Source organism: Lathamus discolor, chromosome 10 (assembly GCF_037157495.1).
Source record: "Lathamus discolor isolate bLatDis1 chromosome 10, bLatDis1.hap1, whole genome shotgun sequence".
Taxonomy (NCBI): Eukaryota; Metazoa; Chordata; class Aves; order Psittaciformes; family Psittacidae; genus Lathamus; species Lathamus discolor.
Genome location: NC_088893.1, coordinates 3,734,395 through 3,761,455, shown reverse-complemented (window position 1 = coordinate 3,761,455; position 27,061 = coordinate 3,734,395). Strand labels below are relative to the sequence as shown.

The following is a 27,061-nucleotide window of genomic DNA, read 5'->3' as shown; positions in this document are numbered from 1 at the left end:
CATTAATTTTGGTTGCCATTTGGTATATCAGGTCCTTTGTTTGCTTTCCTTTCCTACAGTTCTCTCTGGGTTATTCTTTCCTAACCCCTCTTGTTCTGAAGATGACCTGTTAAGTGTTTTGGGCTTTCATTTGTTATGTGCAGGCACTTCATTGACAATGTGGATATGTTTTGCAAGTGTTCCAGACATGGTGGAGACTTGGGCAAAAGAGTGGCTGGCAAAGGAGCACACAAGTCACATAGTTTGTGTGATGACATCTTCATGAAAGATGTCATAGGATGATTGAGTGTGGACAACTTCTGGAGGAAGAAAAATAGGTCTTCAAATCCATGTATAACTGCCAGAAAACCATTTCATGTCTATGAGTGGACTTCAGCAATGCTGATAATGAGAGTCACCTTTAGACAGGCCTGCTTTGGACTCTTGCACAAGGCTCTAAATACACACAGAAACGAGGTTTCCTCCCCTGTGGGCCTCACCATGTAGCAGACAGGACAAAGCAATACTTACAGCACTGAAACGAAAGGTTGTAAGTTTGGAGAAGGCTGTTTGGTGGAAGTGCAGATGATAAAGCTAAGTGCGTACAGTGTTTGGCCCAGAGCAACCTCCAGGCAATGGTCTCCATTCTGCAGTTGCTCACGGCTTACCTCCTTCCAATGTGAAATGATCTCCTGACGTTTTGGGGTGTCTGTGACAAAGGTGCTTTCACATCACTAGTCTCCTAATCCCCGGTGAGGTGGTGACCCAACACCCCCTCAGGCCTGAAGTCACGCTTAGACAGTCACTGCTTTGTCACTGAGGGATCTTCCCTGATTCGGGAGCACTGCTTTCTTTTTTACAGTCTGTTTCATGAGGATACCCCACTTTGTGACAGTAATAAACCAACAGATTTTAGCGCTTATTTGAACCCTTTACCAGTCTTCTCAGAGTAACAAGAATGTTATTTGCTTACTCGTTTATAAGTATGAGTAAGCAAATGCACTTATGTATCTCCATAAGTTACATATGTAAGCACAGATTGCCCAGAGAAGGACAGAGTACTATTTTTATGAACATAGTACAAATGTAAATAAATACATCAAAGTGCACAGCGAGAACCCGCCCGTTCATTAGAGTTGTAGCATAAGCTGGTAATGCAAAAATCCAAAGCACACCTTATGTTAACTTATTAGTTTGAAATCACATAGGAGAACAAGCAAATTTGAGGCAATGAAGTACAGAGTCAGACCATAAGAAGGAACTCCAGTGGGAATTTGGATGTTGAATTTGAATTCATTGCCTTGAGTAGTGAGAATGAAGTTTGAGGTAAATGCCTTAAAAGCTCAGAAGCTTCAGGCTGAATTCTAAAGTCTCTCTCTCACCCTTACCTCCAACTCATCTAAACCTGCCCCTATGCTTATCTAGTATTGATTAAAGTCAACCACACAACTGACTTGCAAAATGAGATACGATGCTAAAAAGTGACAAAGACTTAAAAACTGAGGATCAGAACATTGCATGTGCATTGAAGCAACCACAGGAAAACAAATTTCAGATGTCCTTATAGTATCCATTGCTGGCCTTGGTTTATATCAGTAAGAGGGCTACAGCCTTAAGAGCATAGTTACATGATGTACTTGGGTCTGCTGCTCTTTTTCAGTAGGCCCGAGAAGTCACATACCTGCGAAGCAGAGATATGTGTAATCAGAATGAGGAGCTGGAATCTGGAGCTGCATGTGGACCTCAGCCATTTAGGAGCATTTGCATGTTAAAACCAAAATCCCTGCCTTTGATAGTGCCCAGACAGGTAGACAGTGAATAAGACAAAGCTGTAGTGAAGTCAAATAGCTTCTTATCTTACAATAATTGAAAACACTCATTTTTCATTGCTTATTTGTCAGTGGCCAATTTTACAGTGGAAATTACTAGAATAATTTAAAATTCATGTCTCAAAGGCAAGTTGCTGTTGCCTGATGAGTAGAAAAGGGGCAAAAGCAACCAAAAAACCTGGAAGCAGCCCCCACCACACCTTTCATCATCTGGAGTGCTACGTATTCATCCTAACATCTGAGCTGTACTAAAGATGCAATGGTCTGCTTTTTGGAAACCTGTAGAGAAGCTGTGGAGCCTGTGCTAAGCAGGATCAGCACTGAAAACCCGTATGAGGGGCACTGAGATGTTCAAACCTGTTCTTCCCTTTACAGCTTTAACTGGCCAATTTTGTTTTTCCAAAACAGTCTGATAAACCAGCATCGGCTTGAGAAATCTATTGGTGTGTTCTACAAAGATACCACAGTTTGTAAGTGTAAAATGATAATTTTTTGGGTATTCATCTACTAAGTATTAATAGTAATTTTCTAATTAAAAAAGTCACCAAAGCACAAGAATCTTTACTGGTTTGCCCAAATTTACCAGCCATGTAACAAGTTTGACACCCTGCTGTGTCTTTACTCACAACATTTACTGTTTTGGTACAATTTCCTCCTAATTTTTGTCTTAAGAGCTTGAAAACATAGCTCAATTTGTGGTATGACTGCAGGTGATGGAATTAATCTAATGTAATATGTGATTTTGAAGGGGACAGATGTCTGGAAATCGAATGTCAAGATTCCTTTTTGCTCTGTCATCTTCCTAACTGTGTAAAATAGGTACTTCTGGTGGCTGGCCCTGGCCCGTTTACCTTCACTTAACTGCGAGGTTGGTTGCACTTGCTCTCTGCTGCGGCCTCCATCTCAGCATGTAATCTTCATGTTTGCTGAAAAAATCAAAGCCTCCTAAAGGCACGAGAGCTCAGGTTTTTCCTCTTAAAGCTGAATTTCATACATTATTAGTAAAAAAAAAAGTAAATGTGTAGACAATGAAACAACAGAATTATGATTTTTGCTAAGCATCCCCCTTGCTTAGTGTTAAATAACCACACTGCTTCACTGCATCTCACCCATTATCCTGGCAGGACCAGAAGCATCTTTAGCCATGGTCCCGGTAAGCCCGAGGCAGCCCTGTGCTGCTGGAGCTCCCGCTAGCAGGGGCTGGGAAGCTCTTTGGTGGTGTCCTCAGGGCAGCAACAGTGCCATCTGTGTCTAGCGCATCTCCTGTCCCATTGCCGATAAGAACCAGCAGAGCAGTGGCCCTGCCTCTTAGGATCAGAGAAAATCACAGAATCAATTAGGTTGGAAAAGACCTTTAAGATCGTCAGGTCCAACCGTTACCCCTTGTATCACTCTGCAGTGTTTTGCAGTCCTCTGGCCTACTGAAGCCATACAATGTGGGGAGCTCCTCAGTAGTAGGAGAGCTCCAAACAAATTTCCTTTGTCTTTGATATCTGATGTAAATGTCAATATTCCAGCATGAAGCATTTTCTTTTGTACATTTTGGTTCTGTAATGAATTTGTTACTACCCAGAACATAGGCACAGCCTCATTTTCAAGGAAAGCCCAAACCCCAGTTGCCTCCACTGTATTGATCTGCCATAGCAGCTTGCCTGTGAAGGCTTATTTGGTTTTCCTTCAAAGTGAGCATGACTTACGTGCTATTAGTTCCATGTAACTAATACCATGATGGTCCGTGAGTCTGTGTGACCCTGTTATGGTGCGTATCTTGGCGCAGACCTTGGGCAGCAGGACCGTAGGGGCTGCCTGTGGTGCAAGGGCAGCGGTGCTGCTGTCCTCGGAGAAGGATGCAGTCACGGGGAGCCTGCCCTTGCGGTCCCGCTGTGTCTCCCCTGTAGCACCACACAAGCTTGCTGGAGGGGAGGAAGGGCCTCAAGGTTGGAGGGAAGTGATAGCCACAGAGGTAACTTCCAACAGTTATTGCAGTTCAGGTGGAAAGTAACAGTGCCTTAGTGATCCTATCCCACCTGCAGCAGTTGAGTGGATGCTGCGCTGCTCTTCCCCGTGCTCTGTGTACATTGCAAATGTCTACTAATTATTTAGCTTAAATATCTGCGTATTTTTTCTACATAAGTGCCTTAGTTTCAGCTTTTCCACAGTTTCATAGTAACATCCCTAATGATGTGATTTCCTATTAATATACCTAATACAATCCCCCAGTATGACCTGCTGTTAATAAAGTGAATGATTAGTAACATTTAGGAATAAACTTTCTTTACATGTGGTGTTTGATACTTGTCAACTGAAAATAACAGTAAATAAAGGTTTAAGTAAGTGCAAACCCTCTGAAAAATGTAAAACCCACTATAGTAAGTAACTTTCCTATTCTCTAACACCCATTTTTTTCTTCCTTATTTCTTCCCCTTTTCCCCTTTGGGGCTATGGCAGAGGAGAACAACAGATGGTTATCAGTCAAGAGTAACTAGGGAAACGGCAAAACCTGCCCCAATTGCTATGGAGACAGCCATTCTGTGCTTGGTATGCACTGTTTGTTACATCAGCAACCATGAGAGTTAAAGAAAGAAGAAAAAATATTGTTGTAACCCCCCTGATATTGAAAGGAAATCTTGGCTTTGTTGTATTTATCCTTGTGGGAAGAGGCACGAGTAGTCGGCATGCTCATTTGCCACTCCAGTTTTGCATTAAGCTGGAATGACGTCTGTTTTTTGACAGCAACGGTTGGAATTGTGAGTTAATGTAATAATACAACTTACAGTAAATACTTGATACTTTTGAATAGTCTGCAGAGTATGTATTTGAAAGCAAGTCTTCCCCTCCAGATCAGATATTCCTTCCTCCTTGTTTAACAACCTGGCAACATAGGTTGGTTATGATAACTGAAGCAGAGAGTAGGACTGTGCCCAATTATTTCATGCAGATGAGCTGTTTCTGCACAATGCTTCAACCGTAGCCTTTGGCAAAACCACATCTTTAGGAAACAACAACAAAAAAGGAATTTTGGAACACTTGTAAAAATCCCAGAGCGAGATTTCAGCTTGTTCACAGCAGCTTTGTCGCTGCTGTTCTGAACCTCCGATTTACTCCACTTGAGAGTTAATTTCATGTTGAATTTAACATATCCATTCTCGAAGTTTTCTAATGCAAGCAAGCTCTTCTAGAATGATTTTAGTAAAGCATCAATAGAGAGTAAAAATTAAACATGAAAAATGCATGAAAAGCACTTTGAAAAAAATCTATATTTTTTCAGTTTAATTGAATTCGTATGATTTTAAAGGAGCATCTATTACCACTTATGGTGCTTGCTTATAAATTTAATCATAAGGACCTTAGTTTGCTATGTGAGAAATTTCACACAGATGTCTTGGTGGCACTTTCCTGTGAAACGTTAACATTCCCAAAGTTAAACAAGGGCTGTTTTGGAGGATGGACAATAAATATTGTAGAGGGTCTCTCTAATTCTTACAGGTTAGTGAAGAGCTGCAGGATTAGGGTCTAAACTTTGCAGCGCATTAGTGGCATAGACCCAGCAGGCTGGATTAGGAAAAAAGTGAATAGGTCTGGGGAAAATGTTGTCTTTTGGAGATTTAATGAACCAAATTCCTTTTCTTTCTAACAACAATTCTGTAAGTTCTATAATAAGTTACAGTGAATTTACCTTCCTGTGAAATGGCTATTGAAAATTCCTTTAAATACTTCACCTTTAATTCTGGCTAAATAGGCAAGTCTTTTATTAATGAGGAAATGGCTCTTGCTTAATCTGGGATCTGTAGCAGTAAATATCTGTAACATTAGCAGAGTAATTTCATACACTACTACTCTAACACTTCTTTTTATGCTGAACAGTGTGAGAAACAAAGAAAGCTGAAAAGTATTTATTACAGTACTTGTTAATACAGCATTTTATTTAATTATTCAACTAGATTCTGGACAAAATGTAGGAAGATATTACAGTAATTAAACTAGTGTCACAGTATAATTAAAACCAAATTAATATTTGAGCTCTGCGGTGGCCTTGGTAGTGTTTGTAAATGGAAAAAGAACCCCATCACTGAAACAAAGTGCAAAACACTGATGATACATTTCATTACTGTGAAATGATGATGCTTGAAGGACCTCTTCCTTGTGAATGTGAGGATGGCTATTTGCAGAAAAATACCGAAAGCATGTATGCCATCAGATTAGTTGGTGCGCTATGGAGAAGCATGCTAGTAGTACAGACGTAGCGTTTTAAACATGAACTTTTGCTGGTAGTTACTAATGTTAGTAAAAGATTAGGTTATTTCTGATTTGGAAAATTTTGCCCTGGATGAGTTCACTTTAATCTTTTAGAATAGTTTTGGTTTAAGAAGAAAATAAAATCTTAATTCTAATAGCATGATTAAAATGATATCAGCTTTATTGCTTGGGATTTTTATCTTTCAAATGCATTTGTAAATATTCCTTATTGTTGTTAGCAAAACTTCCAAGCCCCAGTATTTAAAGGATTATTTCAAATGGCAAAAGAATATCAACATTGAAAAATCCTATTCATTCTAAGTGTTACTTGAAATTTTATTCTCATGTATGACAGATAATGTACAAATCTAAATGGATAAGCTGGAGTTATACTCTGTCAGGGGAACTGTATTTTAAACAGTTAAAGGGGTGTCTTGGCCAGCCCATAGGCTGTCCAGTGATACCAGTCTATTAAGAATCGTCATTATTTCTCATTTCATAGGAAGGTGATTTATATAATTTTTTTCTTTAAAACATCAATTTTAAAGATAGAGATCAATCAGTTGCATATAATTTAGTCACACAATTTTCCTGCTTTTTAATGAAAACTGAGACTAGTCAAGGTTAGTCAGGTTATAGTACTACATACAGCATTGTGTATTACAGCTCTACCATATGAAAGATGCCTAATTCTCCAAATGGTTTTATAAATTCTTGTATTCTTTCAGAGTATTAATCTGTGTCACGCTTCACCTCAATCCCATATCACTATTTACTATTTTCCTTGCTCGAGTGGTTCTCTCCATTCTCCGAGATCTTCTGGAATTGCTCTTTGTAATCTGTTGGTACTGCTCGTCGCTAATTGCCTGTCATGGAAATCTCGGATCCCCGGAGCCTCTGAGGGCCACAGTGGGTAATTCAATCACACATGAGCTGCTGGGTTCCCCAGGCTGCGATTTCTTCTCACTGCTGTTGGAGCAGGAGCCCTTCTGACAATATCCCCAGCACAGGCCCAGTGTGTTGTCTCTTGTTCATGAGAGCTTCAGCTTAAACACAAACACTTTAACCCAAATAAAAGTTAGATGCCTATGTACCGTAGCAAAAACTTGGAAGTTCAAATTTGGGCGGTGCTTATTTGTCCATGCTTTGGCTTGTAGCTTTTATAATGTGCCACGAGTTGTGTGGCTGTTTCACAGAGCTCAGTTGCTGTGGCTTCCATTCACCCTTTTGTCTCTTTTAAATACAGAGGCTCACATTATCCATGTGATAACCCTCATTTTCTTCAGAGGCAGTTGAATCACTTGCTAGTTTCAGGTAGTCTGCGGTAAGTGCTGTGTTCCTTCAAAAGGCAGGAGTAAATGGAAGTATAAAAATGACTTTGTCCGTGTTAAAATTGTCTCTTAAATCTGAGCTTGTGTTGTCTGACCTTTGTTCGCCATTACATTACACCGTTACATGCCTAACACTTTGTTTGTAATACTAAGGAGGAAAAGATCTTCTAGAAGGGGTATGAACACTGACAAATAGAGATGGCATTTAAATCTGAATAAATGCTTCTGCTGGCTGAGACCATTTTCTAAGTTCACCTGTAAGCCTGGAGCAGCTGATCTGTGCCTGGGGTAGCTGCGCTCTGTGTGTATGACTGCTCCATCCAATGGCAGAGGTGAAGAAAGGAGAGCAGCGTCCCACGTTCCTCCAGGAAGTGCAGCCTGTTCCGAAATACTGACTTTTCCTTTTTTGCTTTCTTTTTTTCAAAGTTGAATTTTCATTTTCTCTGCACATGATTAGTTCAGGCAAGAAGAACCCATAGCAGGGGGTTGGAACTAGATGACCTTACGGTCCTTCCCAACCCTAACTATTCTATGATTCTAAGATGTTTTTCCCCACAAATGTTAGGTATGTCTCTTCTGTGCATCGCCCACATCACAGGAGTTTTCAGAGGTATAAAAGTATGAGTTGAGCACCTGCCTTTGCCTTCAAGCTTCATGTGAAGTTTTCTCAAAACTTCAAGCCTTGTGTTGGAAGGAAGATGTTGTTTAGACTTGAAACTCTTAAATCTCTAGTCTCTGCTTAACCTCTCACCAGGGGGCTCTTCAGAGGCAAAGAAAGAGAATTTCCATCTTGACACGTATAAACATAAATGGGAGGTGAAGGGTCTTTAAAAAAGTCATACCTAATTTTAGTTCTGTTCATTTTGAGAAGAAATTCTCATGCTTAGAGTTTAATGCAGGTCTGAATACTTTAGCCTGATAGATACCAGGAGATGTGAGCTCTGTTACAAAGAAGCATTAAATGTGTGGATGTCCCCAGAGAATGTGCACATTTTTTCTATGGGGCACACAGAATCAAGGTGTGTATCTGATTAATATTTTCCCTATCTACTATCATGCTCGGTGCGTGTCTTCTGGGCATCCAGAGGTGAGTTATTCACAGCCCAAACCTGGTTGTTAGCATCAGCTGACTGGGCCTATGGAAATATGATTGTCATTATGCTTTTTCAACAAAAATCAATCTATGAGTAGCATTTTTTTAAAAATCCAATACACCTCATGTGAAACCCCTTAATCAGAAGACTTTGTGACTGAACACTGGGTTTGTTTGCTTATTTTAATGTATTTGACAAAAAAAAAACAGTATTATAGTCTAACTCAAATAAAAATAGGCCATATATCGTGCTTTACATCCCATAGAAAAAGAGAGAGGTGTTTCTCAAGTTGCCGTGCTTTCTCTTCGTCATGCTAGCATATGACAACTTTATGCTTAATAAAGCGAAGTGTACTCAGTCGTGCAACCAGCGCTATATTTAACTCATTTTAAGTTTATCCCTCCTGAAATGTAGCATCGTTTGTGGTTGAGCAATCAATTTTTAACAACCCACACAATTAACCAGGGATTTCAGAAAAAGCCTCTCAGCAGCCACTGGTCCTCACAGCAGTCAAAAATATATAGTTTTTAGCATGTATGCTAGGTGGTGGGAGAAACAGAGAGAGCATAAATATGTATGTCTATACCTATATACATATGTATATATACTATGCATGAAGTCTTATGCTACAGAAAAGTCCATTTTTGGATGACTGTGCATCCCAATATCTTGTCAGGTTGAAGTAGACCTTACAGGGTGTATGGGGTTTTATGCACATCGAGATCAGACTACATTAAGATACAAACTGCAAAGAATAAGTTTCCTGTAGTTGTCAAATCCATACATATGCAAGATGCTCAATGTTAGTCAATCAAACTCAATCCTTAAAAGAGGTGCATAAAGATTATATTTGCTCTGTCTGTGCTTTACTGTAGTATAATAAAAGAGTTGGGACAAATGTGTATATAGACCAAAACTTAGGCAAAGGAAATAATTGGGTAGAAGTTGATATAACTATACAAATACGTTATACTTGGGTGTAATGTATTTGCTGTCTCTGTGTATATATTTCATTTTTTTTTAATATCAGCCAGAAACTGCAATGCAATCTTGGTATCTTTGTGTATGATACTTTACACACACGGGACAAACCGTCCATTCCTCACTACATCTACAGCTTACGTTGTGCAAAGGACAGTATAATATAGAGCCAGGAGCCTGCATCTGTTTTTATGAAATGCAGATATTTCACTTCCACATGGGTAGGTAAATAATGTTATTTCTCCACGTGTAAAATTTGAGAGATCAGATGTCAGAAAATTTAATCACTGAATTTTAAATTGCGACTTACGTCTTTAATTTTCGAAGCAAGAGACAGATGTAGCTGTACTGCTGTATCGCATATATTGTAAAATGTATTGAAATCATGCATATGCAGGGAGACAAATGAGAGAACTCCGCCATCCAAATATTAGATTACACGTTTTGAAGCAAAATAGCGTCTTAAGTGTATGTGTGTATAATGCTTTCTGTCACTGGGTTGCTCTCCCTGATGCAGTTAGACAGAATCTGTATTTAGTCAGAAATCTTTCAATAGAATGGGCTACCAGATGGGACCAGTAACAATGCAGAGAGGCATCGAACCACCACAGACATTTGGTGCTTAGAATAATAAAAAGACTATAAAATTAGATTAGTTGAGTCTAATTTGGAATTGGTATATTCCCTGTGCACTCTCGCAGCTCTTGGGCAGATAAAGCCTGGAGATTTAGTACTGTCAGGACAGAGGACTCCAACTTCCAGTAAAAGAAAAAAAAAGGCATTCTGGGAGGTCACGGAGGGCAGCGCAGTGACCTCCAGTGATTTACAGGCCTTTAGCTTAATGAAATTGTTTCAGTGACATGCCGGTAAAAGCCCGTAATGGATTGGATGCCCCAATGTAATGAAATTACTCCCTTCTGCCTTAAAAAAAAAAAAAAGAAGCACAATTAATATTTACTGAGACCTGCCAGGCTCCAGTGCGCGGGAGCGTGCGGCGCTGTCAGGCAGCAGCAGCACCGCCAGCGCAGCGTGGCAGCCGCCAGCCTGCGCCGGGTGGGAGCAGGCGCTGCGAGGGGGTGCGGGGACACCTCGGGCACGGGGGAGCCCCAGCCTGGTGCTCCCAGACAGCCCTGCCCGTCCCCGCCAGCCTTCATCCTCTCCCTTCCTTTCTGCAGGCAACTGGACAACAACCAGATCAGCTGCATAGAAGATGGAGCCTTCCGAGCCCTGCGCGACCTGGAGATCCTGTGAGTTGACTTGGTGCTGTGCTGGGGCGGTGGGGGGGCAGCTCTGCCCGTGCTGCAGTGCTGGGTGAGCCTGGGGGGCTTTATCCTTCCTTCCCACCTCACATCAGTGCTTTAGGTAGCAGAGCGGGATCTCACGCTTCCCCCAGCCTGGGGTTACTGCTAATTAAACCACAATAGACGACTTCTATGCTGCTGTTCCTGAGGAATGGGGATATCGCCGTGCTTGCTGCTGTGTGGAGCAGATGGGGTTCAGCAGTATTCAAAGTGCGTCCGAGCCATGCTCTGCAGCCAGCAACCTGGCCAGCTCTGTGTAATGTTGGGGAGCGGATGGGTAACAGGTTCACGGGGAACAATATTCTGAGATATCTGACAATTGCCCTAGACAAAACGCTGTTTAAAAGGTGTTTGGTATGTAAGAGGGAGGAGAGACAGGCGTTTGGCAGGCTTGTTCAGTGCAGTCATTGGCTTCTGGGGAGGATCCTTCTCTGAGGGCTGAAATAGCACCACGTTGTGCTCTTCATGTACCACAAACTTTACACATCGGCTGTTAAGGCTGCGGCACAGACCAAAAAAAAGAAAAAAGGATTTGACAGTGAATGCTGACTCTAACAGAGGAAAAAGCACATTAGATTTAGAGCACTGTCACTGTAGTGTAAAATCCAATATTACCCAGAACTCAGTATCTGAGTAGATAATTTGCTAATTACTAATAGTTACTTGTTCACTCAGAGACATTTTCTGGTGGAATAGGGTTTGACTATATGAACTGATACAAAGCTTTCCCTGTTACCTGAAAGTTCATACTGCAAAGCTGAAAGTGTTAATACCTGTGCAAGCCCGCAGTCCTCAGCCAAAATGGAGAGGGAGCCGGGGTGATAGGGAACAGACACCCTCAGCATCTGAACTGGGGCTGGTTCAGCGCTGAAGCAGTGTGCAAGGAGGGCCTGCTCAGGCTGCTGAAAAGCTTGCCTTTAAGTCACAGGGGCTGAAACAGCAAATATTACATAGTTAAAGGAAGCCCCTGCCTCGCACAGACCTGGTACCTGCAGGCTCTATAGACATTGCATTTGGCTTCTGAAAACAGGCAAAATAACAGGCTGTATAGGCAATGCTGTGGCACACACCACAGTGGTTTGAAAACACTGATGTTTTCCCAGGGAAACATCCCCAAGGGCTCTACCTAGCTCACACTGATGCTCAAAGGAGTTCTGCCGTCAGTTTCGGTGGAAGCAAGGTCAGTTTTCTGAGGGGCCAGGGAGCGGTGGCTGTGTGTGTTATCCATCACAGTCAGCTGGGACACCTTGGGCTCCTCTGTTTTCCAGGCTGGGATATTGCTATGGATCAGAGAGTGTGTGTCGCTCATACTGAGCTAACAGTAGGTACCTGCAGAGTTCCTTATCTGGCAACTTATGTTATCAAGAGTATTGTTTGATTTCTTTATGAATAGTGCTTTTCAGGAAAAGTAATGTGTTACCACTATGAAGTTTCACTTGTCTGTCAGATTGAAAAGTCTGCTCTGTGGGGAAAGACAGACAGACAGACAAGGAGAGAGAAATCATGAACACCTCTAAAACTGAGGCTTTTCTCTTTTTTTGATGGGCTGATTTCCCCTGTCTGCAGTGAGTGAATCAGACAGACTGTGCTATGGCTTTCACTGAAATAGTCTGGATAATAAATGAGCCCTTTTTGTAATATACCGAGTCTGCAGGCTATGAAAAAGTTGCTGGGAGTGCATTTCTTCACCCCAGAATGTAGTAAACGTTGAATTAGTTTATTTACCACTCTGCTTTTAATCGGTTAATTCTATGCCAGTTATTTATGGGTGGGAGAAAAGGGGGATATATAAAATACATCCTAATCAGCCCTGTAATGCATTTTTAATTTTCAGCACAGGCATACTGCTACAGGAAAAATCAATCTTATTTCTAAAAGATGAGAAAATAGATTAATAGTATCTATTTCTAGAGGTATTTTTCTTGCAGCCACAAAATGGGAGTTTTCTTTTTCCAGCCTAATCTGTTGGGTTTTTTCCCCAAGTTTTTCTTCAAAGAAAGTTTGAGTATTTAATCTCCCTATCAAAATTAATTAGCTTAATGCCCCAGAGAATATCATCTCTTTAGTTGTAAAAGTCAGAAATGTTAAAAAATTAAAGCAATTTGAACCATCAAAGCATATTAAGTAAAACTAAATGTCATCATTTCAGACCCACAATGTCTTTTATGCAGATATGTTTTAACCTGTAATGCAATGTGTAGGAAACATTTAATGATTCTGGCAAAAATTACTCTAATTATCTGCTTGGAGAGTTTGCAAAGGTACCAAGTAATGTATTTCTTCTTTAGCTTCCTGAAAACTTGTGACCTTTCTGGTACCAAAAGTTTCCACTTCTGCATCTTTTCTCCGCACACCCACCCGTCTACAGAGCTCTAAATTCTGCAGATAACTGAGGGCACCAAATGCTGAGCATTACTTGAACAAAACTCCAAACACTTTCTTTGAAAGCATTTTGGTTTCTGGATTGCACTGTTCATTCACCTTGAATTCCTCAAAACCCATGAGTGCAAAGAGCTTGGTGATTTGGTAGATGTAGGAAGAGGAGAAAGTTGTGCAGTTGTCCTTCAAAATGAAGAGCTCTCCATGGTCCACGTTAGTCATTTTTTCTATCAACAAGCTGTTTCCACTCACTACTCTTATTTTGTTTTTCCACATTATGAATACATCTCTGTAGCAACAAATAGCAGAGAGCAGAGATGGAAACAGGGCTGAAATTTGTGGCTAATTTCATTACCTGACTTGGTGCAGTGAGGTGCTTACCTCAGCTGGAGCTTGGACCAGCCCAAGGTGCTGACTGCAGCTCCCAGTGCACGTACAGTCTCTTGGTCACTGCTTTGTTTATGAGCTTCCATATTCCAATTGTCCTAATCCCTGATCCTATGATCTGACCTATGTAGACCATAATGAAGGGGCCATGTGCTACTGGTGACTGAGTTTTGGGTTAAAAAGCTGCAATGATGTTGACTATGAAGTGCTTTGGTGCCTTCTATTGATTGTCTTTGCCCCTGCAGCATGGTGAAATAATATCTGAGAAATTATGTGCAGCACTGACATCCTTCCTTAAAAAGCTCCTGGTATTTGCAGTGGGTCCTGGTTTGTTCATCTGTCAGATTTTCTGTATTATTTCGCATAAAGGTTTTGCCTTTAATCTGTTGCTAAAATAAGGATTTTTCTTGTTGACATACTTCTTCTCCCCCTTTTCATAAGACAATAAAGCAGATTTCAGTGGGTGTCTTCTTGCATTCCAAGGCAGAGAAAGGTGTGTGCAACTACTGAACCAGTAACTAAATGGAAAAGGGGCATGCTTTTTTGAAGGGGTGTCACAAGTTATTAACCAACTTACGGCCTGCTGGAAACGTGCAGAAAAGTAGAAGAAAATGCATGTGGAACTTTACCTAACTATAGTGTCATTTGTAGTAGGAGGTTTTCTGCTCTGCTGAATTTTTAGTTATGTCCTGTGGCAGTAGCTGGCAATAACAGTATTATTGAGAAATATGTATTAGTGTAGAACTTTGAAAGATTATTAAAAAAACCTCACAAAACCATACAAATAAACCCAAACCCCAAAGTCCTCAAAATAATTGTGCCGTATTCCTTAATGCATGTGCAGTGCAGTGTTCATATCCTAGAGATAAGTCCAGAACTGTATTTCCAAATGTCTAAAATTACGAAGCATAGGGGATAAAACTCTCTCACAATTTCACCTTCAGTCTCTTAGGATACATGAATAAAAGGAATTAATTTGAAGGTGGTTCAGCAGGTTCGTTGGAACTGGATAAACTGAAGTGAATGGATGTGCTATTGTCACTAGACTGGAAGGGCTGCACAACACTGGTGTTTTTAGGACCCATTGGACAGTAAGATACAGAACTCAATTCAGCAAAAAAAGCCTTTCTTTATTATTGGCTTGCCTCATTGGGGTAGCTCAAAACCTGTGTGGTGACATGGCAGTTGTGCCATGTGGATAGGAGAGAGAGAATCAGGAGTCGCTGTTGGCAACTTAGATGGAGTGTTCTCCTTGGTTTATATTGTAAAGGTGGTTTTCATCCTACTTTGAGTGATAGCCAGAGGGTCTGGATCATGATCACAGCCAAATTTTCTGTAAAAAACAATTTCTGCACCCAAAAGTTTTTACCGTACCAAGAGCTAATCCTAGGAGGTCTGTGGAGAGTTTTCTGTTAAGGCAGAAAATGATTTCTTGCTGTATAGAGCAAGTACGGGATGATTTGGGGGTTTGGTTGTTGTTAATCATGTTAGTTGTTGTATGTCTTTCATATCTCTCAGCTTGAAAAATCCCCTTTCCTGAGTTTCACCCTCTTTTTTAAACGAATGAGCATTGATTCTGTCACTGAGTCTTTAGCAATGAACTACACATGCAGGAGCCCACCCTTCAGCTCTGAATTGTGGCAATTCACTCACCAGTAATATTGGTGCAAGTGCAGCCACCCAAATATTCCCTGCAGTTTTAAGTTGGGACTTCAATTCCAAATAAGCCCTGAATATTTGATCTAAAAGAAACCAGTTCATGTTTGCATGCCTCACCTTTTCTCTGCAAACATTTGTGCCTCACTCCTCTTCCTGCTTGTCAGAAGAGCACCCAGCTCCAACCCCACGCGGTGCTTTCCTTCGGTCTGTGCCTTGGCACAGGGGACCCAGCGCGCTCTGCCAGACCAGTTGTGGTCTGCATCCCCTGGTCGTTGTCTGACACATCAGCCATCCGAGCATTTTACAGGCAGAATAGGGTCATTCATCCTTACTTTATTCAGTCCAATACATTCCTGTTACAAAGGATTCTGGTTCATAAAACATTTAGTAAGCTGTGCAATTTCTGATAGAGATGTCGGGGCGAGCGTGCTTGTAATACACACTACCTTTAGTCATAGAAACTTTATTTTGTGCTACAGCCGCTGTTTAATTGTTCCCAGGGTTGCCTTGTGTGTGCTGAATGCTCGGTTATATAGTCAGTTTTACTTATTTGCAGAATGCTATTCTGGGCATGTCTTAGCTAGATAGAAGATTTGTATTTGCTTTCTCAACCTGGAGAGTCAGGGAGCGAATGTCATGACATAATTCTAAATATATGAGATGTCATTGCTTAATGAAAGCCTGAAAATGCCACACAAATGTGATTTCCTCCTCTATTTTGCTGGAAATTATGGTCGGTTGAGGCAATCAGGGTCCAATTTGAGCTCTGTAAATTGGGTTCCTATAACTGATACCAAAATATCTAAATAGAATAATGAAAATGAGAATTCTATTTAAAATGTGCATAGGTGGTTTACTTGTTCATACTTGAGTACAGTAAAGTTAAAATTATTGTGTTTTGGGGTCTTTTTTACCCAAGGGTGTATGTTAGCTCAAATGTATGTAAATCAAGAAAATGAATTTAAAATCTTTAGTTATTTCATCAGTCAGCATGTACATAATATGTGCCACAGAACTGAAGGGGGTAACCGTTGGTAGGATATGAGTAATTGGAGTAGCTACCAGTTAGGTGAAATTAGATGAAAACCAAGGAGTCTGGCTTTTCTAAGGGTATCCTCCATTTTCTGTGTTGAGCCTGTACCCCAGACAATCAACTTGTGCCAGAAGAAGAACACAAGTCAGCTTGGCAATTGGGAAACGTTGCACCTACGCTATAGAGGTATCAGTGGACAGATAGTAATTTCCAGTTTTCTTTACTCCGTTACTTATTAGAATGCCCTGTAGTTTGTACCCTGCCCATTCTTCCTGCTTCCTGTATCACTGTAGGTCTTAAAAGAAGGGGAAGTGCTCCTGCAGAACCTGGCTGCTGTTATTACAAGGGTTCTGTTCTATAAATCAGTTGGAGATAAGATTAACTGCAGCAAGGGCTTTTTCTGGAGAACTCTTAGAAAGGCACTGCACACCCGGTGGACCCCAGTGACATGAGATGCACAATTACTATAAAGGATTGATGGAGGAAAGATGGGGTGCTTGCATTGTTGCTTGATAAGGAGTGTCTTTATTTGCTGATACACATCGGTGGGAGATGTAGTGTCATTGCACAAGATACGGAGCTGAAATCTGAGATAACCTCCTTTCTATAACATATTGCAAAATGTGAGGTTAGAAGTACAACACAGTGAAAGGAACACTATCCAGATGGCATCGTGGTGACAGGCTTTATATCAAAGACCAGCTGAGACAAAATAAGAGCAGGCAAGAGAGGGCCTCTGAAAACCATTGGTGCCTGTTACAGATGTAATGTAACTCTGTCTTTATGGGGAGAATATATTTGCATAAATTCATTGATCAATGATTTTGCTAATCCTGCAGTATTCCAGGCATGTCCCAGCAAATTGATGAACACTTCTATCAGTCCTCAGTGTGGGTGCCTAATTACATTACGTGTTTAGAAAAGATGGATTTTTCCCTTCCTGGAGCATATGTAGTAGTTGAGTGCTGTGCTCATTCACCTTTCCTGCTCCCATTAGGTTGGAGGTTTTTTCCCTTTCAGAATAGCCTGGAGCCATGCAGGCTGCAGAACTTATCAAGATAAGAGCAATGCCAGGTTAGAATTATTAGTTTCATGAATCACTGCCCAGTATGCTTTTCGAGGAAGCCTGGGTTTATGGCTTGTGTTGTGCGAGCCCTTCACTGGTGCTGCAGTCACTGCTCCAACAGACTCCAAAGTCGAAACTCCCGAGACAGAGATTTCTGGCAAACCTTCTCTCCCATGATACTGTTTCATTTGCATGCTCTCCTCATCTTGTGACCTGCCCTCCCTCACCTTTGACTAATACAGTTTCTTCATCAGTAATATAAAAGATGTAGAACAAGCATTTTGACTGTTGAAAGTCAAATGAATGTGAACGACTCAATCCAGAGGACACTCAACTGTATATTTAATGCAGGCATGCAGCTTGGCACCTTAACCAAAAGCTGAGCTGAAGAATATGATGGGTATAAAGCTCCTAGCAGATGAAGTTGAGGTGGTGACAGAGATCTGAGTGAAAGTAACAAGTTCGAGGTAGATGAGTTTATGCCATGATTTGGAAGTCGCGGTTGATTCGACTCCCCAGGGCAGCTGGATGACGATCCTTGGGTAGCTGGATGGAATCCTGTCAGCATTAATAAGGCCTCTTTGGCTGGGGAAGGAGGCTGCATGCCTGCGTGGCATAGGTTTCTGTGCACCAGTATCAAATATACCAGCATGTCCTCAGCCCGTCTGTGACACGCTTTGGGGTCTAAAACTGTTGGTGACTCTGGGAACTCCTGCCTGCTCCGGGGTCAGTCACCAAACAGGAAAAATTGAAGCAGAAAATGTTTCAAAGCACGTAATAGTCCCTGCCTTTTCTCCCTGTGTGCAATTAAGGGTATTGTATGTGACCTATAGGGTATGAATGGTTTGTCTTTTTCAGCATTTGCTTTTGTCTCTCTGCTGTGCTGGTAGAACAACACAAAGGCTTTGTGCTGCAGTCAGTCTTTGTGTGAGAGAGGACTCCAAAGTCTGGTTTCTTCTGAAAGAGAGGGTACAATTATGATGGGAACTCTGTGTAGCAGAATTGTTGGTCTACCACTTCAAGCATTGTGTCAGATATTTAACCTTCAGCTGCAGCTGCTGGGCGCAGGGTACTATTTATTAGCAGTATTCAATATTTTTAGCTGCAACATTAATGTTGTGTCTGTAGTAAACTGGAAATCAAAACAGTAATGTGTAGTTAGCTTAATAAGTGATGTAGTTGCATCTGCACCTGAAAAATGCATAGGTAGAGGCTTCTGATTGAAATAAAATCTAAATCAAATAGTGTTTTTTTCCTGCAATTTGTAAGGTTATGCATACAATGTAAGTATACATGAGTGTAAGTATGTATGATAAGAAGAGCATGTATGTTATGGTTAAATCAGCAAAGTAATAGTAAAAACTTCTAAAAGAAATATGAATAGCATCAGTTTCTTTATGTAGATATCCAGTTCTGTGTTTCAGAGAACAGAAAATTTAAGAGCTGCATTAAGGGTGGAAGTATAAAACAATTTCACAGTAATTTGAAGCCAAACAATCATAATTTCTATGTTAATTTAGTTATCATAAATGAAGCAATTTCATGTTAACTGGTTTGATACTTGTGAAGCGGAATTACCTTTCTTAAGTTTCTGGTTTGGGGTGAATAATTCAAATGCATTGGTTTTGTGTGTGCAAGTGGTGGATGACATCTGCAGGTCCTTAGAAGCAAACACCGCAGGATCATCCAGAAACCTTTGTTGTGCTGTACCATGTTGCTCTTGAGTACTTTAGGGGTACCTGAGGAAATAGTGAAATAGTCAGGTGAAAGAGTATCAAATGAGGTGGCTACATAAAGGCATTGCAGGAAACAACGGACAGTAGTGCCATTAAAATTGCACTCATCCCTCTTGTGTTCACAGTGCTGGGTGGTGTGAGGTGTCTGTGGTTTGCAAGGGCCAGACTGTGGCTGAGCCTGGGGTTTATCTAAGGGTCAAATAGAAGAGAAAAATGTGGAAGTTGGGTTGGTGGCTGTGATAAAGCGATGTAGGAGCATCTACTGAGCAAGGTCTTTGTTCACCAGGTTGGTGATGTAGATTTACTTTCGCATCTTTCGCCATTAGATTCTTAGATTGAGTCTGTCACTACAAGTGCTTTGTTGGGAGAAGGGAGGGTGGGGAAAAGCGGCTCTTGTCCATGGCTTTCAGCTTTGGACTTGGCTCCTGTGATAAATAAATTGCCGCAATGCAGCATCTCTGCGACGACACTTGAAGGCCGCTGAGAAGCCCCTGTTGGTGCAAGAGGAGGCTTGGGCTGGGCGGGCTCTGGGGAGGGGGTAGTCCCCTCCGCGAGCACCCGAGCTTCTGACTGGCTCCTTGGGCAATTTCAGTCATGTCTTAAAAGGGTTGGGTCCGGTTTATCTGCGAGACACCCCGTCTTCCCATCCACGCCAGGGCGGTAGCGATCAGGTGAGGCGCTTCAGCCAAGACTTAGGCTGAAGCAGTCAGGACAGACCATCCACAATGGCAGTTAGGTTTTATTCTGTATGCAGGCAGATAGTACGGAGAACAACTGTACGACTCCTTTTATTTAGCTACTTCTTGCGCTTGTAGAACATTCCTGAACTGACCATGAGGGCTTCGATTTTTTTTCTGTGTATATTTTATTTTGCACTTTCTCTTTACTCTGTGGACTGAACGCAAACGAAGCACTGTGAGTATTTGCTATTCGAATTGTTATGGTTTCTTAGCTGTATTGCATACGAGTGCATGAATATAAGCAGGTATTAGTGGTGTTTGGGAGCAATTTAACAATTGGAGAGGTGCTGTTAAACGTATCGACCTTCTTCTTGCGCGATGCACGCGAGCGCTAATATATTGAAAGAGAATCCTGATGGAAAGCAGATCCCTTTCCAGTTTCACCAAGAAACATGTAATTGCCCTTGTCTAGGAGCTACGTGTTGTCTTTGTTCTTTCAAAACATTTCTTTCCTCTATGAATGTAACTTTTCCTTAGCAGCTGTTCATACATGCAAGTCTAAGTTCACAGAATGTGTATATCGCACATTCCCTATTTCATTCATGTGGATTTATATTAGTCTATATAGTAGTCTTCATGTCCAGCATGTATTCATTGCAGGTAGGGGCAGCACATACTGCTACAGTATAAAATTGCTCCACAAATGTGGTCTGTATCTCTTGCATTTTGGGGAGGCACCTTTGGCAATAAAGGTGAGGTTCCCTCTTTAAAAGCTTTGTCGTTCCCTTCCTCTGCTGCTGAAAGCTAAGAATTGCCTGTATGGTTCCATGCCACACCATGCCGATCACGCCTTTCAGGGCATCTTCCCACTCCTCTCTCCCAGTGGGAATCCCAATGGCCCTGGGAGCCAGCAGCACTGAGGCACTGGGCTCCTGAAATTCAGGGACTGCTCTGGCAAGAGGAGCAAGTGGTGTTATTTTGCCTGCAGGACCTGGTAGGTCTGCCATGGGAGAGGAATAGGAGCGAGGGGTTCTGCCAGCCCACTCTCCATGGTTGCCTGTTGCCAGGCTCCTTAAAGACTTTAGCAAAACCTTTGGCACTTATATCAGCTACTCAGGCTGAACTGCTGCAGTGCCATTTCTATTCCTTGTAATATTTATACAACAATAATAGACATCATCTCAAGCCGCTGCCTGCTGCATTGCTGGGTTTGGCCAGCTCGTCTCTCCCTTGGTCCTAGTGGCCACCATGGGACCTGCAGGAATCCGCAGTGCCGCATTGCGGCACTTGATGAACTCGCAACAGGCTGGCACAATGACCACCCCAAAGAGAGTGAATATTGTCACACAGCCCCTTACAATGTCACTTCCTACAGCTCTGAAAGGACAACTAATTTTTGTCTGCCACTTGGAATGGCTTTTCTGTCCTGGGGTGTGTTACACTGACAAGTATGAAAAGAATATGTTCATTATGGTAAGGAAGTCTATCAAAACAGAGGCTTTTGCTGTAGGGTTATCGCATTAAGGTTGCATTGTACTCAAATTAAAACACAGTATTGAAGAATTATATTGTTCCCCTCTGATCCAGATTTAATCAGTTTCTTTAGAATTTCTTTTGGTGGGGTCCTGTAAGAAAACTGCAGCACTCAGCTGACTGAATGCTGAAACCTTTTACCTTGGAAATCATCATTCAGTACCTTCAGCCTGAACAAATGGCACAAGTCGCTTGCTCCTTTCAAATTATAGAATTGGACTGTGTTAGTTTGAATTGGATTGTGTTTATAAGACTGCTTTAGCTTCAGACAGGAATAAGCAGAAACAACTGTTCAGGCAGGAACCTGAGAAAGCTGTTGTATTTTGCTGAAGTACTGATGCGTCAAACTTAAGGTTTGTATGATCTGACTCTTGTTGTTTCTTTTTCATCCTTTCCGTGAATACACTCTGGAGGCTTTCAGCCCTCTGTATGCATCAAAAACTCAATCCAGTTTCCATTGATTTTGGCAGGAGTAGCACAGAATCCATAAACTACAGTACCTGACGTGCATACAGTTGGGTAACACCAAAAGAGAGATCGCTGTATAACCTGGGAAAGAAATAAATGAAAATTCCTATTATTAATTTAATTGTGTTATTCATTGAACAAGAGGTTTACAAATGAATCTACAACTGGGTGAGTTGAAATTTATTCAATTCTGGTTTTGGTCACTGTGGCTCCTGTGAAAATCTGCTCCTGAATAAATAGATGGCAGGGACTAGATTCGGACCCTGCTGAAATCAGCAGCAGGATTTGTTCTGACTTCAGTGGACACTGGTCTGGGGGTGATGATAATTGGACTTACTCCCAGTGGTTCTAGGCAATAGTATCAGCCCTGGAAATCAGCTGCCATAGAGAAACATCAGAACCACCCTGATGATGCAGAACATTTATTCAGTGTTTGCACAAATACTTTTCTTTCTCAGAGTCCAAGTACTTACAGAAATGTATGGATGTAATTGGGACATAGAGCCACAGCAGCCATTCCCAGTACAGTGTACTAAAAATGCGCAGCCTTTGGGCAAAGACTTGAGTAAATCCCATGATTCATAAAAACCTAAAGGCAGTGTTTCTGGGGCCGTATGTGAGTTTAGAAAAATTACTCATTGGAGATTCCTTAATTTAAAAATAAAGCAGTGGGAGAATAATTCCAGCCTGTTCTTTTCTCTTTGCACCAATGCTTTTATAGCTAAAATCTCCATTCAGGCCGAATTGAATTTATATTTTCTGCCTAGAATTAAAGTGTCATGTAAAAGATTGAAAAGCTGATTGAAATTTCTCTAAAAAGCTCTTTCAGCTCTCCCTGGGCATAGGTGTTAGAAACAATTGGGGGCTGCAGCGGGTACCTGTTTTATACAGCTGATAGAGGCAATTTGATTGTGTGGGAAAATAGATATGTTTTTCTCTATGTAAAAAGGGCAGCCTTCCTTGAGGGCAAGCAGTAAGGCATTTCGTGTAAGACCATGTGGATGACATTCTTGACTGAATATCTAACAAAGTTCACAACCTAAATGAATCGCGTAGCCTCATTCTCTGTATAACCGTTATTACTTTGTATTTTACATTACCTTGGCTTAGCTAATTTTATTTTATTTTATTCTATTCTATTATTCTATTTTATCTTGGCTTAGCATATATCATTTATTTGCGTGTCAGTGTAAGTAAGTAAATTCAGACATAATGATATGTACGTGCACTTGCAATGTAAATGCAGGGCTAAAGATAACGCTAGGAAGGTTTGAGCATCAGTCACCAGCATCCTTAATTTTACCACTGCCTGTGTACACATGACAATGCAATCTTTGATTGTACAGGCCTGTAGGGGTTTTTTATGGTCTCTTTTAGCTATTTGCACATATTCCTTGTTCCAGTCTCTTTGCCCAACCATTTTCTTAGCTGCAGGGCCTGTCGCTCCCTCTCCTCTGCCCTTAGCCTCAGCTCCTGACCTTGGCAGTGCCAGAGACTCCAGCCAAGGCACAGCCAGTCTCTAGAGAGAGTTAATGCAGCAATTGCAGGACTTAAGTTAATATGCCCTGAAGTGATCACTATGGGCAAATGTGATCACCCTGCTTCTTGCCGGGTGACAAAACAGGCATTTTAAGCAAAGAATTTGTTATTAGAATAACCCAGTTTCCCCAAAGCTTGATGGTTTTGAAAGTAATCTCAGTTCTTCAAGGAGGAAAAAGAAAACCTGCCATAAACATCTGGCCTTTATAAGCTTAAATAGTTAAAATCTAACAGTTACATACAAATTTAACTCAGCCACAGAATGGGAAGAATCAGGCAGTTGTAGCAGTGAACACTGCTGGCAGGTTTGAGCATCGTTCCATAGTAAGCTTATTTATTTTATTTTTCATACATTTCTAGAAAAATATATTCTTTCCTCTGTATCCTTGAGACTAGTGATGTTTCTGATGTCAGCTTCCCAAGTTAACAGTGCTAGAGCCTCTCTGCTGTGACAAGAACATATGGGAACCCATGAGTAAGACTAGTACTGGAACAGAAACCACAAACTGGCAACTAGTTATTGTTATTTATTTCAGTGGATTTTACATGTCACCTGGAGACTATTTAGAAGATTGTTTGCCTGGGCTAACATTGTGTTTAAAAATAGCCCTTGCACAGTGCCAACTCATTTCAGAGTTGGGTACAAATATTGAGACAAAACCCCAGCTGTTGCTGTTCTTGCTGCTAATTCGAGGTATCAGATCAGAGCTCTTCTAAGCTGTGTCAATGAATAAGACCACTTGTGAGATCATTGTGTTTTCTAACAGTGGAGAGTAATGGATTGATCAGTGCAGCATCATTTGCTTTCATTATATACCCACATGGCAGCCGTGGGCTTTAAGAGTCTACGGGAAGATCAAAGGATTGGGTACAAGAACCACTCAGGACTCACCAGAACCCTGTAGAGATCCAGTTGAGGTTTGGACCTTGCATAAGGAGCAAATCGTGGGTGCCTTGAAAGGGTGAGGCCCATGCCCAGTGCTGAGGGATGGAGTGCCAAAGCCAGAGGCCGTGAGAAACAGTAAATATTTAATTTCATGCAAATTCCTTCTGACCTGTATGAAAACCAGCTCTTTACAGCTATTGAAATTATAGCTCCTTCTACCCTACCGTCTCAATGTTAATTACAACCACTAATTACAGTGGTGTATCAAATCCAGCTCTTGGTTTTATTACTAAAAATGTATCTAGATTCACAATTGATAAAATGCCCCTGCTGTTAGTTACATGAGGTGGGACACAAGGGCTGGAAGGGGGTTGAAGTGGTCCTGTGTTGTCCCAGCCCAGGGCAGGACCACTGGGTTCTGTGATAGTCCTACCAGGGATTCGGTCAGTCTGTTGTCACTGCTAATGCCTGCACACCCTATAACAGGGGTTTTCTGTATTTTTCCTCTAAGTAACCTAATCAGAATTCCCTCTTCTGAAATTTAAACCTGTTACTGCTTTGCTTAACCTTTTCTGAATACAAGGAACAGAGAATTTGTTTCCCCTTTGCAACCGCTTTTTATGTAGTTGGAGAGAGGTCGAAGAGCAAGTGCTGTGAATCTGCTAATGTAGAGATCTAAGGTTCTGTCACTGTTAGTGTTAAAGTTTGCAGCTAATGCAGTCACCCAAATTCATGTTTCATGACTAGCATTTCAGACAGACCCCAAGATCTCTGCTTTATGCGCATAAATACTGATGGAGGTGTCTAATCTGGCACGGTCAGAGTCAACAAGTTCAGTCCACATGTACACTGTGGAAAGGTTTCTTCATGTATTTTCATTCAGCAACACCCCACAACCCACAGAGCCTTGGGGTCTTGCAGAAGTTGTCTCTGTCTCTGCTGAGCCAGGCTGTGGTGTTCCCTCCTCAGCCCCACTGGCAGTTTGGGCTGTGCTGTTCAGTCTTTCCTGCATCCGTTCACCCACTTCTGAACAGAAATAACATTATCAAGAAAACTATTTACATGAGAGGCTTAATTATGCTTGAAGATGCCTTGGTTAAGGCTTAATATATTTTCCAGTCTCATTTACTGATGTATGGTTGCACTGGGGATAGAAAGCCTGGAAACTATAGCAGTTGTGGGAGAAGCAGTAATCGGGGAGTATGACGGTAATTCACTCTTGGGAATGTTACCAGCCTGCAGATGCCCCATTTACAGTATCCATTGCATGCACATAGATAATAATCTTATATTAGGCCCAATTACATGGTGTTATGGACACACAACACACGGATTCCATACGCAGCCAAGGAGCATACAGTGATAAAGCAGTGCTGTAATTGAAGGAGACAGAAGGAAATGTTAGACTTGTTAGTGCACCAGTGACAGACACAGTGCCTGAGATGCCTGCTCCCACCAGCCTTGCCCACCCACTTCTCTGCTCCTTTCCAAGGCTCACTTTCAAAATGCAGGTTTACCATGGCGTGAAGCGACTCAGCACCTTGTTCTTTCCACAATGTGTTGAGAGAGTTTTGAGCAGGAAAGAGAAATGGACATCATTGTGTAACTTTAGAGTCAAGCCCGTAGGCGCACAGAACTGAGGACTGTTGTTTGCAGGCTTCCTGCTATCAAATCATGTATGTTAGGAGCTTGTAAAGAATCTCTGGTGCCCAATTGTAAAAGGCTTTCAAACCCAGAAATACAATAAATTACCTGGTGCCTTTTTAGCCCTCTTTCTCCGTTTACCTATCAGTAAACAGGTCTGAATAGTTCTGCCTAACTGAGACTTCTGCAAATGCTGCCATGTCCCGTGATCAGCTGGATGTGACACAAAAGCAGCCTGGCATGTATCAAAAAGCTGAATGGCCAGCACAGCAGACTTCCAGTAGCTATGGTAGATGCTTATTAAGGCTTGGGGAAAAGTGTTAATCAAAAATTTAATCTACCATATAATTTCTCAATTGGATTAGCTGTTTGTGCTGATCGGCTGCACAAGTGGAATGTGAAGAGGGAAATCAGTCTCTGTTACCATCAAAAAACAAAGGACGTCTTCAGCACACGACATGCTCTCCCCTTCCCCTTTCATTGTAATCCCTTCAGATTGCAAACAAGAAGCATGGCTGTGGATGTTGTAATGATTCACGGCTAGTAACCTCTCTACGTTATGCCACATGCCTTGTGTTTAGGAAAATGGACATTTGCATGGTATCTTTTCTTTTGGCCAAGCTGAAATAGGATATAACAGCTTTTGTTAAGCTAGGATATAGCAGGTGGTATTGTCATCAGTGATATGTGTTTAACAAAAAACCCAGCCTCTGATGTATTTTTCCACTTGAAATGTGACTGGAAAGCATGAAGACTGTTGCTACTTTACAGTGTCCTTATGGGAGTACTAATAGAAGAAATTAAATAGTTAATGTTTCAGATAATTCTATTATGTTGTGTAACTTCTCCTGACATCATTGCCAGAAGATCCTTTTGGTTCATGTCTAGTACTTAACTGGAACAGAGTAGATAGAAATGTGGGAATGAAAGTAGTATTGTTTCAGATGAATAAATCACCAGGCATTCTGATATTCATTATGCGCTCTTAATTATGTCATTAATTGAATTCCAAGTAGGAGAAACAAAATCTCTGTGTACTCTGTAATTTACAGAGTTGAGAATGTTTAACTATTGATCTGACAGCCAGGGATTTCTCTCTCAGTCCAAGGAATGTGAGAGGATGCTTGGAGTTCCTGAGTTTTTAAACTAAAATACTTGTATTATTAGTAGGGTTCAAAATTTAAACCCTTTCCTTCTTTTTTTTTTTTTTTTCCCCAAATTACCCTCCATAGAAGTTGTGCCATTTCTCCTGGCATTAGGAGTACCGACTCTTTCTGGCTCTCACCTAGTCCTGAACACC

The 27,061-nt window shown here is 41.4% G+C and overlaps 1 protein-coding gene across 2 annotated transcripts in view; it reads left to right on the top strand.

Annotated features, from left to right (window-relative positions):
* Positions 1–27,061, top strand: part of SLIT3 (slit guidance ligand 3) — a 533,501-nt gene that overhangs the window by 281,970 nt on the left and 224,470 nt on the right. For both annotated transcript variants that reach the window (XM_065690971.1, XM_065690970.1), the window contains one exon: positions 10,626–10,697. In XM_065690971.1, the coding sequence (XP_065547043.1) occupies positions 10,626–10,697 (72 nt within the window). The remainder of the gene's footprint in view (positions 1–10,625; positions 10,698–27,061) is intronic.